Source organism: Haliotis rufescens, unplaced genomic scaffold (assembly GCF_023055435.1).
Source record: "Haliotis rufescens isolate VD_foot unplaced genomic scaffold, xgHalRufe1.0.p SCAF_10, whole genome shotgun sequence".
NCBI classification, from domain to species: domain Eukaryota; kingdom Metazoa; phylum Mollusca; class Gastropoda; order Lepetellida; family Haliotidae; genus Haliotis; species Haliotis rufescens.
The window spans coordinates 28402729-28418858 of NW_025963780.1; the positions used below are offsets into that span (position 1 = coordinate 28402729).

The following is a 16130-nucleotide window of genomic DNA, read 5'->3' on the forward strand; positions in this document are numbered from 1 at the left end:
GAATCTGTAAACAGTTTCTGAGTCTAAAATGAATGCTACATGTATTTGAGCCGAAGTCCAGTTCTTGCCAAGGAAACATTCTGAAACAAGTATTTGTCACAGAAGTGACGAAATGTCCCCCGCCTGTATATACACCAAAATACCAAATATGAAGACAATCCAGCGATTAGTTCTTGAGATATCGCGGCAACACCGTTTTCTAACTCCAAAAGCAGATTTGCCTGCTGTGACCTTGAAAATAGGGTCAAGGTCACCAAAACCGACTGGTGTCTGCGATGTCTGTATATACATCATAGTTCCAAATATTAAGACAATCCTGCGATTAGTTCTTGAGATATCGCGGCAACACCGTTTTCCAACTCCAAAAGCAGATTTACCTGCTGTGACCTTGAAAATGGGGTCAAGGTCACCAAAACCGACTGGTGTCTGCGGAGTCTGTATATACACCATAGTCCCAAATATGAAAACAATCCAGTGTTTAGTTCTTGAAATATCGCGGCAACTCTGTTTTCAAACTCCAAAAGTAGATTTGCCTGCTGTGACCTTGAAAATGGGGTCAAGGTCACCAAAACCGACTGGTGTCTGCGGTGTCTGTATATACACCATAGTTCCAAACATGAAGACAATACTGCGATTAGTTCTTGAGATATCGTGGCAACACCGTTTTTTAACTCCAAAAGCAGATTTACCTGCTGTGACCTTGAAAATGGTGTCAAGGTCACCAAAACCGACTGGTGTCTGCGGAGTCTGTATATACACCATAGTTCCAAATATTAAGACAATCCTGCGATTAGTGCTTGAGATATCGCGGCAACACCGTTTTCCAACTCCAAAAGCAGATTTACCTGCTGTGACCTTGAAAATGGGGTCAAGGTCACCAAAACCGACTGGTGTCTGCGGAGTCTGTATATACACCATAGTTCCAAATATGAAGACAATCCAGTGTTTAGTTCTTGAGATATCGCGGCAACACCGTTTTCTAACTCCAAAAGCAGATTTGCCTGCTATGACCTTGAAAATGGGGTCAAGGTCACCAAAACCGACTGGTGTCTGCGGTGTCTGTATATACACCATAGTTCCAAACATGAAGACAATCCTGTGATTAGTTCTTGAGATATTGCGGCAACACCGTTTTCCAACTCCAAAAGCAGATTTACCTGCTGTGACCTTGAAAATGGGCTCAAGGTCACCAAAACCGACTGGTGTCTGCGGAGTCCATATATACACCCTAGTCCCAAATAGGAAGACAATCCAGAGCTTAGTTCTTGAGATATCGCGGCAACACCGTTTTCCAACTCCAAAAGCAGATATGCCTGCTGTGACCTTGAAAATGGGGTCAAGGTCACCAAAACCGACTGGTGTCTGCGGAGTCTGTATATACACCATAGTTCCAAATATGAAGACAATCCAGTGTTTAGTTCTTGAGATATCGCGGCAACAGGTGGGACGTACGGACGGACGTACAGAAGGACGGACGTACGTACGGACGGTCGTGAATACTATATCCCCCGCTTCGCACTTCACGCGGCGGGGGACAAAAATCCCATACTGTCAAAAGGCCCCTGTTCACCACTAGACCTAACTATGTGCCAAGTTTGGTGAAGAAATATTGTAAGATTTTCAAGATCTGCTCTTGAAACTAGCACTACAGCCATTTTCAGTGTAATTCAAACTCGAAAAATAATTTTTTGTGGAAAAAAATGAAAAGGCACCAGTTGACCACTAGACCTATCTATCTGCCAAGCTTGGTGAAGAAATATTGTACAGTTTTCAAGATCAGCTCTGGAAAGGTGTGCTACCACTATTTACAGTCAAAGTCATTGCTATGGAAACTCAAAAAAAAATTAAAAAAATTAAATCCCAAACTATCAAAAGGGAGCAATTCACTACTAGACCCATCCATGTGCCAAGTTTAGTTAAGATATCTTTCATGGTTTTTGAGTTATGCTCCGGAAAAGAAACATGACAGACGGAAGTCTTGATGGACAGATGGAAAGACGGATGGACAGCACCCATTCCTATAGCCCCCTTCCACTTTGTGACAGGGGACAATAATTCCCAATCGGATATTTTGTACCCAACTCTTGAGACCTACAGCAGGTACCCAGGTACGGCAATAGGGGGTAGGGTACCTGGGTAGTAAAATTGGACTCACTTTAACCACTAGGCTGCCCCTCCATCCCTGGCAAACTGAGATTGTTAGCGGGGCAAACCTAGCATTCATACTGAGTGTACCTCATTTCGGAGCTGCTTGACTGTGTCACGTACCTCACTGGCATCGGATGGACTCTCGTCAGTCAGGTCCAACAGGAATATAGACTGCTGGATTTTCTCGAGATTCTCATAGTTCTTTGGATGCCTGGCAATAAGGCGGCTCCTCATCTGACAATAATACACAGAGTGAGTGGGTGGGTGGGTGGGTGGGTGAGTGGGTGAGTGAGTGAGTGAGTGAGTGAGTGAGTGAGTGAGTGAGTGAGTGAGTGAGTGAGTGAGTGAGTGAGTGAGTGAGTGAGTGAGTGAGTGAGTGAGTGGAACACCGGTGAGTAAGTGAGGGTGCGAACTCAAGAGCATGAGGCATATTTCATAACGTTGTTCAGTCAACAGCAATCTGTCCAGATGTTTTCAATTCAACATTACAAAGACATCAAAGATTTTTGGCCAATTAGACAGCAACCCATGCTTGCCTTAAAAGGCGACTATGCTTTTCGTAAGAGGCGACTAACGGGATCGTGTGGTCAGGCTCGCCTTGGTTGATGCATGTCATCATATCCCAATTGCATGGATTGATGCTCATGATGTCAATCACTGGATTGTCTGGTCCAGACTTGATTATTTACCGACCGCCGTCATATAGCTGTCATATTGCTGAGTGCAGCGTTAAACAACTAATGGAAGGACGACCGAACAACAATAAGATTTATCTGATGGTATGTTTCGCCTAAGAAAATACACTTAGTATGGCAATTCTACAGGCAAGTCACATGAAGCAGTGATATGTCTATAGAGCAGACGGTCATGAGTCAATCCCCAGCTGCGTCAAACCAAATTACATTAAAAGATGGTTCTTATCGTTACCATGGTGCTCAGCATCAAATGGCAAAAACAAGGACTGGTCGGCTCAGTCAGTATACTGTGTCTGAGAGGGGCATCTTTGTTGAACTGTTGCATCATATGGGCTAGGACGATAAATCCACCACTAGTACAAGCAGCCAAGCAGACAGACAGACGCTCACGCACACGCACACGCGCACGCACACACACACACACACACGCACACACACACACACACAAGCATGCAAGTCTCTATATAGGGGAAATAATCTTGAATACATTTAACACCATTTCATCACACCTCATATCTTCAGGAAAACATCTTTTCCCAAAAAGGGTTTTTTTTTAGAGCTTTCATTTGCATGTCAGTCAGTTTTTCAAAAGTTGTATTTTTTGCAAACTCAATCGTAATCAGTGGTACTGGCTGTCATGTTGTTGATGTCGCCAACCCAACATTGTGGCTGCTTAGTCAATTGTATTCAGATAATCCAACTGAGTAGCACAGCAAATCAAATAGCTTATGAAAATCAATGGAATGGATCAAGGGGTTAGTGAAGGTTCACCAAAACGCAAGCGTCGTAATGTTACGATTGTCGTTAGTCTATGTTAAAGTATGGGAGTTGCGATCGTCTAAACGCTAAGATTGTTTTGTGGAACGAGGTCCTGGAGAGGATGGTGGTGAATAGGTCCAGGATGTGATGTGAGGTTAAATGGGGTTTAACGGTGCGTTCCAAGGTTATTGCACTTATATAGTGATGTTCATGCATGTATGTGTGTGTGTGGCTGCTTGTATTAGTCCAGACTAGTTTTATAGTGCTCGCCTACTGAAATACCATCCCTCAGTTATTATATAATACCCCTCTCAGATACATCATATTGACTCCGAACAGACCAGTCCTTGTTTATTCCTTAAATCCAAGTGCCAGGCAGGGTAACGACAAGTAGGTCTTTTGGTACGATGCAGCCAGGGATCGAACCACGATCTCTCCAGGCAGACAGTCTATCTACTAAACCATGGTTAGGTGAGGTGAAATGGGGTTTAACGTCGCGTCCAAGATTATTGCACTTATATAGCGACGTGCATGTACGTGTGTGTGTTTGTGTGGCTGCTTGTACTAGTCCGGAGTGATATCGATTTATAGTGCTAGCTCACTGAGATACCACGCCACAGTTTAACATGAATACCCCACTCAGACACAGTATACTGACTCCGAGCCGAACAGTCCTTGTTTTAGCCCCTTAATGCCGAGCGCCAGATAGGGTAACAACAAGTACCATCTTTTAGCGTCTTTTGGTATGACGCGGCCGGGGATCGAACCCCGGACCTTCCGCTCTCCGGGCGGACGCTCTACCACTAGACCACGGAGGCGGTCCACTAAACCACGGACCCAGTCCACAATGGAATGGGGGTTTTATACATGGGACAATGGTGGAGACCGTATACCTTGGCCCATTCGGTGCGGTCGTCTGTGGTGAGGTTCCCGATGGCCTGCCCACGTGGCATCTGATCACACTTCTCTCGAATGGCCTTCAGATGATGAAGAAATTCCGGCTGTGTTTTGACCTCACCCTCCGAGTCGAGACACTCCAGGGTGAAGTAGTGACCTCGGCATGTCACAATAACATTGGAGGGGGCTGGGCCTTCAGTCTCTGCAAGTATTGAAAACCCATAATGACCCTCTTGTACAACTATATCATGACAAGTGCAGGGTTAGACAATATGCTACTCTACTCTACAATAAGTTGTTTACTGTGGCAGTCAGCAACAGGTGAGGTGTGTCATGATACGATAGCAACAATGCAACCAGGTGCCTACTCTAGACCAGAGTTGCTGGGTGAGGTGAGGTGAGGTGAGGTGAGGTGAGGTGAGGTGTGTCATGATACGATAGCAACAATGCAACCAGGTGCCTACTCTAGACCAGAGTTGCTGGGTGAGGTGAGGTGAGGTGAGGTGAGGTGAGGTGAGGTGAGTCATGATACGATAGCAACAATGCAACCAGGTGCCTACTCTAGACCAGAGTTGCTGGGTGAGGTGAGGTGAGGTGAGGTGAGGTGAGGTGAGGTGAGTAATGATACGATAGCAACAATGCAACCAGGTGCCTATTCTAGACCACAGAGTTGCTGGGTGAGGTGAGGTGAGGTGAGGTGAGGTGAGGTGAGGTATGTCATGATACGATAGCAACAATGCAACCAGGTGCCTATTCTAGACCACATGAGGTGAGGTGAGGTGAGGTGAGGTATGTCATGATACGATAGCAACAATGCAACCAGGTGCCTACTCTAGACCAGAGTTGCTGGGTGAGGTGAGGTGAGGTGAGGTGAGGTGAGGTGAGGTGAGTCATGATACGATAGCAACATTGCAACCAGGTGCCTATTCTAGACCACAGAGTTGCTGGGTGAGGTGAGGTGAGGTGAGGTGAGGTGAGGTGAGGTGAGGTATGTCATGATACGATAGCAACAATGCAACCAGGTGCCTATTCTAGACCACATGAGGTGAGGTGAGGTGAGGTGAGGTATGTCATGATACGATAGCAACAGTGCAACCAGGTGCCTATTCTAGACCACAGAGTTGCTGGGTGAGGTGAGGTGAGGTGAGGTGAGGTGAGTCATGATACGATAGCAACAATGCAACCAGGTGCCTATTCTAGACCACAGAGTTGCTGGGTGAGGTGAGGTGAAGTGAGGTGAGGTGAGGTGAGGTCAGGTGAGGTCAGGTGAGGTCAGGTGAGGTGAGGTGAGGTATGTCATGATACGATAGCAACAATGCAACCAGGTGCCTATTCTAGACCACATGAGGTGAGGTGAGGTGAGGTGAGGTGAGGTGAGGTGAGGTATGTCATGATACGATAGCAACAGTGCAACCAGGTGCCTATTCTAGACCACAGAGTAGATGGGTGAGGTGAGGTGAGGTGAGGTGAGTCATGATACGATAGCAACAATGCAACCAGGTGCCTATTCTAGACCACAGAGTTGCTGGGTGAGGTGAGGTGAGGTGAGGTGAGGTGAGGTGAGGTGAGGTATGTCATGATACGATAGCAACAATGCAACCAGGTGCCTATTCTAGACCACAGAGTTGCTGGGTGAGGTGAGGTGAGGTGAGGTGAGGTATGTCATGATACGATAGCAACAATGCAACCAGGCGCCTATTCTAGACCACAGAGTTGCTGGGTGAGGTAAGGTGAGGTGAGGTGAGGTGAGGTGAGGTGAGGTGAGGTATGTCATGATACGATAGCAACAATGCAACCAGGTGCCTATTCTAGACCACAGAGTTGCTGGGTGAGGTGAGGTGAGGTGAGGTATGTCATGATACGATAGCAACAATGCAACCAGGTGCCTATTCTAGACCACAGAGTTGCTGGGTGAGGTGAGGTGAGGTGAGGTGAGGTGAGGTGAGGTGAGGTGAGGTGAGTCATGATACGATAGCAACAATGCAACCAGGTGCCTATTCTAGACCACAGAGTTGCTGGGTGAGGTGAGGTGAGGTGAGGTGAGGTGAGGTGAGGTGAGGTATGTCATGATACGATAGCAACAATGCAACCAGGTGCCTATTCTAGACCACAGAGTTGCTGGGTGAGGTGAGGTGAGGTGAGGTGAGGTATGTCATGATACGATAGCAACAATGCAACCAGGTGCCTATTCTAGACCACAGAGTTGCTGGGTAAGGTGAGGTGAGGTGAGGTGAGGTGAGGTGAGGTGAGGTATGTCATGATACGATAGCAACAATGCAACCAGGTGCCTATTCTAGACCACAGAGTTGCTGGGTGAGGTGAGGTGAGGTGAGGTGAGGTATGTCATGATACGATAGCAACAATGCAAGCAGGTGCCTATTCTAGACCACAGAGTTACTGGGTGAGGTGAGGTGAGGTGAGGTGAGGTATGTCATGATACGATAGCAACAATGCAAGCAGGTGCCTATTCTAGACCACAGAGTTACTGGGTGAGGTGAGGTGAGGTGAGGTGAGTTGAGGTATGTCATGATACGATAGCAACAATGCAACCAGGTGCCTATTCTAGACCACAGAGTTACTGGGTGAGGTGAGGTGAGGTGAGGTGAGTTGAGGTATGTCATGATACGATAGCAACAATGCAACCAGGTGCCTATTCTAGACCACAGAGTTGCTGGGTGAGGTGAGGTGAGGTGAGGTGAGGTGAGGTGAGGTGAGGAGAGGTGAGGTGAGGTGAGGTATCTCATGATATGATAGCAACAATGCAACCAGGTGCCCATTCTAGACCACCGAGTTGCTGGGTGAGGTGAGGTGAGGTGAGGTGTGGTGAGGTGAGGTGAGGTTTGACATCGCATTCAAGATTATTGCACTTAAAAAGTGACGTGCATGCACAAGTGTGTGTGTGTGTGTGTGTAGCTGCATGTACTAGTTTGGAATAATGCCGATTTTACAGTGCTAGCCCACAGATATAGCATGCTGCAGTTTAACTTGAAAACCCCACACAAGACCCAGTATACTGGTCCTACTCAGTACCCACTCGACCCGAGTACCCGAGCACCCGAGTACCCGTCCCAGACCTACATTTCAGTGTATCTTGTTTTTATCAACACATCATACACATGGTACATAAATGTTTCATAACTGAATTATCTTAATAAAATAATGTCATGTGAAAACTACATATTCACCTGTTTGAAAGTAATACTGTATTTTATCCATGGTCAGTCCCGGTATTTTGCATGTATTGTACACACGATGAAACTGGAACATACAGAGTGGTTTCCCCTGGCCATCCTTCTGTGGGCGTAATTTCTCTCTGAAAAATCACACCAAATATGCTGAAAAATTCATAGTATAGTTTCTACCAAGAGAGTTGAGTATAACAAAATCTGATTGGTAGACCAGAGGTATCAAATGACAGAAACATACCAAATTTGTGGATGACTTTTGGCACACATGTATCTGATGGTATCATCATAATAATGTAGCCTTTTGTGTAATTTTATCAACACCAGCAAATGTGAATGTTTAAACAATAACTATCTTTAATGACCCATAAATAACTGACCACCCTCAGTTATCTGGCTCTGGGAGTCTCAAACATCCAAAACTGGCAGCACTTGTCTGTCAAGTGAGTGAGTTGGGTTTAACACCGCTTTTAACAGTATTTCAGTTATATCGCGGCTTGTCAGCTTAATGTGGGAGGAAAGCCCGAAGTGATGCAGGTCTCAGACGTTTACCACTTCGGTGAAACCCACGGGCACGGGTATGGTGCTGACAAACCTAGAAACATAATCGGGGCGAACCCAGATTCGAACCCACAATCATAGGTTTCTGGCGTGCCCAAGGGACGAAACTCTGCACAGCGAATCGCGCCGCCTTAGACGACTGGGACACCCTTGCCCCCACCAAGTTATTAACCACATCACTGTGTCCTGTAAACAATGGAGCCTGGACCAGGCAAACAAGTGATTGATAAAATGAGGAGGATAACCTGCGGTCAGGGTTCGATGACATGGACTCAACTAAGTCAACGAGCTTGACCACCCAATACACATAGTCACCTCTGACAACCAGCATAGGTTGCTGGGAAACGAATCAAACATCAACTAGTCTCAAAATATTTATTTTTTTGTTTAACACTGCTCTCAGCAATATTCCAGCTATGTGACAGTGGTCTGTAAACAATAGAGTCTGGACCAGACAATGCAGTGACTGACATCATGAGCATCAATCCATGCAATTGGGATACGATGATGAGCATCAACCAAGTCAGCGCGCCTGACCACCTGATCCCATTAGTCGCCTCTTACGACAAGCATCGTCTCCTTTTACGGCAAGCATGGGTTGCTGAAGACCTATTCTACCCCAGATACTCTCGCAATGCCAGGTCAGTATCAACATAGGAACTCACTGTCTGAGGATCTGCCAGAACTTGACCATGTAATGCAGGAGCAGGGCCGTCCGCTCCAACTGGGTACCGTCCTTTGCCGGCCAGATGTCCCGCATGTACGGGCCGGGCCCCGCCATGTTGACCAGGAGAGCAGACGGCATCCGCCATTCCAGGTACGCATAATCCTCCCACCACTTCTCCAACTGGAACAACAGATTCAGTGTTGGCATGACAACAGTTTCAGGGTTGGCATGACAACAGATTCAGTGTTGGTATGACAACAGATTCAGTGTTGGTATGACAACAGATTCAGTGTTGGTATGACAACAGATTTGGGGATGGCATCAGGAATACTATAACACTAACATACTAGTATTCAATAGCAGGGATCCTGCACTTCAGTCAGATGGTCACTAGCCACTTAGTCAAAAGTTTATAAAATTAAGTGCAAAATCAACCTTCATGGTTCATAATTTCAAACCACATCTTTGACTAAAGTTGACTAATTTGGTCCGAAGCAACTGTGTAGTATATATTTCGAGACTGTCCCTAAATATTTGGCTAATAAATCTTGCCTCCTCGAGGGATGGATGAACAGGTCCATGATGCACAGTACTTAAGCTTCATGTAGGAGGAAATCTGAATATGGCACAGGTCGTAGACAATAATCACAATGGTGAAACCCATGAGTATGATGATGTAAATATTTAGGGCTGTAACGATTCACTGATACCTCCAATATCATCAATACTTAGGTGCACATGATACTTAAATCGGCAGTATGTGAGATCGCGATATGCTATAAATAGAACAGGAACAAATAGAGTTACCTCTCGTAATGGCAGAAGTAGCATAGCATAGTTTGTTGTTTAACACCGAACTCAATATTCCAGCGATATGTCGGCGGTCTGTAAATATTTGAGTCGGGGCCACACAATGACGTGATTGACATCATGAACATCGATCCACTGATTGGGATAGGAGGGACATTCATCAACCATGTCAGCGAGCCTGACCACCCAATCCTGTTAGTCGCCTCTTACGACAAGCATAGTCGCCTTTTATGACAAGTATAGGTTGCTGAAGACCTATTCTACCCCAGATCTTCTATGACCAGCATGGGTTGGTGGGGACCAATTCTAACCCGGAATCCCGGGGTCTTGGACGCATGCCTTCCTGCAGCAAATTATACAAACCCAGTTCCTCTTGTACTTGGCCTTCTCAGAAAGTTTCAGATGAAGTTCTTTGCCCAGACCAGCTTCAAACTCTCTCACAATTCTCTCAGTCTCTCCATATTCTTCATCTGTCACAAAGGGCTTGGCTAAAATGAAAAAAAATTTTTTTTTTAATTTGTCTATAATAACAATGTGTGTACTTATATTGAGCTAGCCTCTGAAGTCCCGGTGCACGCTCAAAGCATTAACATTGTTATCCTGGTCAACGGATCAGCGTGCACTCAATTGTCATTCTCAGCTCCCTGGGGAGTATACAACCCAACCCAAATGCATCATTACCACATTAACAAGGAATTCGACAAGATGCAAAGACTTCCTCCTTCTTCATACAAGTAACATATTTTGATTATGGCTGTTTAAGATGCAGCTTCTCACAAAGGAATTTAACAGTGAATAATATTCATGACAATTTGCTATAATGGTTGTAACAGTAAATATTTTGTTTCTCACACCCACATCAACCCACCCAAACTCACCAATCCACATCCACATCCACCCACACCCACATAAACCCACCCACCCCCACATGAACCCATCCATACCCATCCATACCCACCCATCCACATCCACACACACCCACACACCCATCCACTAATGCTAATGTGTTAAAAAATCTATGATGTGTAAGAAAGTTGGGAGTATTAAATTGTGGACATGCACTGCATGTAGATGTTTCAGGTTGCATATTGCTTCCAACTGACCTTATGTGACAGTAGATATTCATAAACCACACAGAAAATCAACGTTATCCTAATCAATCATTTCAACATTGTAATTTTTTATTCTTAATTAAATCTGACATTGATACTGATTGTAATTTGTGGTGTTGTAGCACCTGGCAATAGATGCCCGCTACCTGGTCACCATGGTAACCAAAGATCACACTGGTGATCACAACATTGTCTCCAAGTTCCCCCAAAGCTTTATTCCACTTACATGGTACTGCCATACATGACTGATATTAATTTCCATTTCTTTCAGTGACAGTTCACAACTCAGAATTTATGCACCTCCTAAAACAACATCTGCCACCATTAAGTCCAACACATCTAATCAGTCCTAGGCTCCCTTCCACAAAGCGATCGTAAGTCTATGTTAAGGTATGGGAGTTACGATCATCTCAGGATTAAGATCGCCTTGTGGAATGAACTTTAGAAAGTATACACGAATCAAGCAAAGCGTCAAGGCCAGTAAGGCAGCGTTAGAAATCAGCACTAGTCCTACAGTCCTTGCCAAACTGTCCAATAGTTACGGTATCATAAGGACTAGTAGAAATTTGCCATTTCTAGTGGTTTTGCTATATGTTATCATTATAAGGACTAGTGGACTGCTAGTTTCTAACGCTGTAAGGTCATTTTTTTCACACTGTGCAACAGATGTATTTATTTTGTTTATGCATTCACGGAACAAATAATTGTCCTCTCTAATAAGAACATTTAAAATTAATTATTTGCTCATATGGATCAAACAAATAGCGCTGATATAGCAAGTACTCATCATAGATTTCAAACTAAGAGCATTTGGCATGCAAATGGGGTAAAAAGTGTTAAATTCATATTTTCTTAAATTCAGGTCTAACATTGGTTATCTTATCTCCATATCAGAATGTTGAGATCTGATTGGTTAACGTGATCTTAATAAAATATTATGCATACCGTCTGGGAAGATAATATATTTCTTATACCCCGGCAAGAAGAAAACAGGCAGCACATGTATTTTTGAGTGGGAGAATAAATCCCTTATACCTCGCTTCAAAGCAAAATGCTGCACATTGTTTACGAGTCAGTGAAAGTCACGTCTCACTGCACAAGTAACCTCAGCACAATCGCACAGCTGCTTTATATCAATTTTCAATTTGTTTTAATTCAATTACAATTGCAGATGAAAACATGTCCCAGCCGGAGGCAAGTGGTATGAAACCTCACCAAATAAACCCTGAGTGGTACTGCGACAACAAATTTATCTTGTCAACAATTTATCTCACCTCCAGCTAATGGTATAAAACAAAACGTGGATTGCATAAAACCACATATACCCTGTGTGATACTGCTACAACTTCTAATGTATCCCTCCTGGGAGGGAAATGAATTTCTGAGCTGGAGAATAAATGCTTTATACCCCGTCATGAAGAAGACAGGCTGCACGTGGATGTGTCCTGCTATAGGGTATTTGAAACTTTTCGTATACTGAAGTATCTATGAGTTCTTAAAGGGGAAGTGTACACGCAAAAATCACTTTCTTTCTTTTTCTAAACAAAACGCAATTTTAGAATTAGTTAGTATCTGTGTTTGAAAATATACACTCATTTTTTCTCACAGTGAAAGAAGGAAGCTCACAATAGTGTTAAAATGATATGCTGTTATGAGGCCTTCGTTTTACGAGCAAAATAGGCCTGAGTTATCCCCCTTAGATTATGACGTAATTGGTGCTAATTCAACTGGGTCCCTGTCTATTCTCAACGCAAAAGATATCAAGGACCAGTTTTTATGTAAAACAACATGGTCTACGACACACTCCGGCGCAGTGGTGACTCAGTATAACACAATTCTGGCTGGCATCTGAGACGCTAAAATCACAAAACTGTACCTACACCACGTGAAGCGGCTCTAACAAAGCATGATGACGTCATAATGTTTATCAATTGGCACCAATGACGTCATATTGCAAGGGGCATAAGCCATGGTGTTTTTGTTATGGAAATAGAACACTTAGTAAATGTGAAAAATATAAATCGTTTTAATGCAAAAAATATGTTAATTAAATATGATGTTTTTATATTTATGTCTATGACACTTCTATGTTAACACTTTTAATGTGGAAAAAGTACAAGAAAAATTGGTTCATTTCCGTGTGAACTTGCCCTTTAATGTTGATACTATACCCATACAAAAAAGTTATTGATACGAAACTTTTCAGTGCCACAGAGAAATTTACTTTTATTGAGGTTAATATGTTTAAGATGAACAATGAGAAGACTGAAAATATAATTATAAACATTTAATGGAACAGCCTAGTTCACTTGCAGCTTAAGTGAGTGAGTGAGTGAGGTTTTACGCTGCTTTTAGCAATATTTTAGCAATATCACGGCAGGGGACACCACAAATGGGCTTCACACATTGCACCCATGTCGGGAATCGAACCCGGGTCTTCGGCATGACGAGCGAATGCTTTAACCACTAGGCTACCCGACCACCCCACTTGTAGCTTAAAGTGATTAATTGCATTTCTACATAGGTACTTTTTATCCATACACACAGAGATAAATTATTTTATAATTAATCGATATATCAATATATTGTGATACTTTTCAGTAGAAATATCCACACTAAAATTTTAAATCAGTGACACCACTTCATTTTTAACTACTATCACAAGGGTCCTAGCATGGAGCCCTTGTCATACATCAAGCTTTCCTTGAAAAACAATGATTTCATAGCGTATACATAGCGAGTTCACTGTATATGTAACGCATGTCTGACATATCAGTGGCATATCACTGACTTAGACATAACTTATGACAGCGTATAAAAGTGTATTGCCAGCGTGTGTCTGGCGTGTTCAACGTACGGCCAGTGTATGCCCAGCGTATGAGTAACGTATGACTAGTGCACTCAGCGTAGGGGAAAGGCCCCGCGGTAGTATTACTAGTAGTGTATGCCCATTCATCAAATTACCACGAAAAACGAGAGCAGTCTAGATAAGTAAAAGGTTCATACGTTCCCATACGCCGAATATTATGTGCATGCACAAAAATGTTTTTAAGCCTCAGCATAGTACAAATAGCGTGCTTTTAACATATACAACTTACACCTAACTCATTCATAGCATGTGTCAGCGTTGCTGGCCTTTTGGCAAAAATTCTCATACGTCGCCATACGCTACTGCTATACGTTGTAGTGTGACAAGGCCATTGATTTTAAACACTGTAAACATTCTGATACCTGGGCTTGCTTAAGGATCTTGATTTAACTTTCATCAGGCATGCTGACATGAAAACCCAGTTGCACCAAACAAAACTAGTTTTACCCTGTTTCCATAAATTTATTACAGTTGAAACATAGGCCGGTCTGCTGCCAGTGTCAAACAAATTATGACGTATCAGTGAAATACGATATAGGAACATATATGTGCACATTATGTGGATGTACCAACAGTTTTATGATGTCAAGCCCACGAAAGCATGACATATTACACGTAACACCTGGATCAGTGATGTATGGGATGTCGTGTGGTAAATAACCTTAGAGGTATTGCATGTGTTCAAAGACTAATGTTGTGTTGACAAGCAGGGTTTAGGCAGACACAATTTGAAACTTGTTTTTACATGCACTAGGTGCTTGAAGGCATAAATATAAGGCTGCATTCAACAATAGGTTGCACTGGGTTGCAATAGGTTGCATGTTTTACATAGCTAAATCAAACCCTGGATACTATCCATAAATGTTGATTTATGCCACAATCAGCAATATTCCAGCTACATCACAAGAACCTATAGTGAGTGAGTGAGTGAATATAGTTTTACGCCGCTTTTAGCAATACTCCAGCAATATCACGGCAGGGGACACCAGAAATGGGCTTCACACACTGTACCCATGTCGGGAATCGAACCCTGGTCTTCGGCGTGACGAGCGAACACTTTAACCACTAGGCTACCCGACCGCCCCACTTGTAGCTTAAAGTGATTAATTGCATTTCTACATAGGTACTTTTTATCCATACACACAGAGAAGAATTATTTTATAATTAATCGATATATCAATATATTGTGATACTTTTCAGTAGAAATATCCACACTAAAATTTCAAATCAGTGACACCCCTTCATTTTTAACTCCTATCACAAGGGTCCTAGCACGGAGCCCTTGTCATACGTCAAGCTTTCCTTGAAAAACCATGACCATGAACCTATAGATAACCCGGGGCAGACACATCACTGTTTAAAAGTAGGAGCACTAATCATGCTGCAGAATGTGCTAAATACTTCTGTTTGTTTGTTTGAGATGACTAGCCTGAACATGGCCCTTAGAAGAATTCTTAGTAGATTTTAGAGTATATTAAATGGACTATTATCAGCTGTTCTTACAAGAGTGAAAAGATGATTTCTCAACTCGGATATTAGATAACTGCTAAAAGTTGCAGATGAAGCCCTAGCCTGCTGACTTGGTAGATGCATAAACTGATGTTCATGATGTCAATCACTGTATTGTTTGGTCCAAACATGATTATTTAAGGACCACCGTCACATAGCTGGAATATTGCTGATTGCGACATTAAACAACAAACAAACAAACGCTAAGCCCTAGGGGAGCCATCCAATCCTCCTTTAAGAGTGAGTGAGTATTGTTTTACGCCGCTTTTAGCAATATTCTAGCAATATCATGGCGGGGGACACCAGAAATGGTCTTCACACATTGTACCCATGTCGGGAATCGAACCTGGGTCTTCGGCGTGACAAGCGAACACTTTAACCACTAGGCTACCCGACCACCCCCCTCCTTTAAGAAGGCTTATAGTTACACAACAAGCATGGGATACTTGTAAAATGTCCTGCCTGAGACGTTCACTATCAGTGCCGTATTCTTGACTAGATACACAATCCGCGTGTGGCACACTGTGACACTCACCCACAACTGCTGCACTGTTATCAGCATGAGGATAACCCAGTAATGTGGGTCACCGTGATATTCAATATGTGGCCAAAGTACCCCGGTGACTAAGTGAATGTGTGGCTTGTTCGGTAATATCTGTAGCAGTTACGTCCCAACAAACGATCATCACACCCACACACAATACTGTGACACACAATGATTCAAGATTCTAGTGTATGAGGAGAGGGGGTCTTCTTGATTCAAGGTACTTGTCTAGTGTATGAGTAAGATGGAGACCTACCTGATTCAAGGTACTTGTCTAGTGTATGAGTGAGGGTAGACCTACTTGATTCAAGGTACTTGTCTAGTGTATGAGTGAGGGGGAGGCCTTCTTGATTCAAGGTACTTGTCTAGTGTAT

The 16130-nt window shown here is 43.5% G+C and overlaps 1 protein-coding gene across 2 annotated transcripts in view; it reads right to left on the bottom strand.

Annotated features, from left to right (window-relative positions):
- Positions 1 to 16130, bottom strand: part of LOC124135048 (peroxisomal carnitine O-octanoyltransferase-like) — a 41956-nt gene that overhangs the window by 12558 nt on the left and 13268 nt on the right. For both annotated transcript variants that reach the window (XM_046500213.2, XM_046500214.2), the window contains 5 exons: positions 10086 to 10210; positions 8911 to 9092; positions 7685 to 7812; positions 4496 to 4701; positions 2269 to 2382 (listed from right to left, as the gene is read on the bottom strand). In XM_046500213.2, coding sequence (XP_046356169.2) covers positions 2269 to 2382; positions 4496 to 4701; positions 7685 to 7812; positions 8911 to 9092; positions 10086 to 10210 — 755 coding nt within the window. The remainder of the gene's footprint in view (positions 1 to 2268; positions 2383 to 4495; positions 4702 to 7684; positions 7813 to 8910; positions 9093 to 10085; positions 10211 to 16130) is intronic.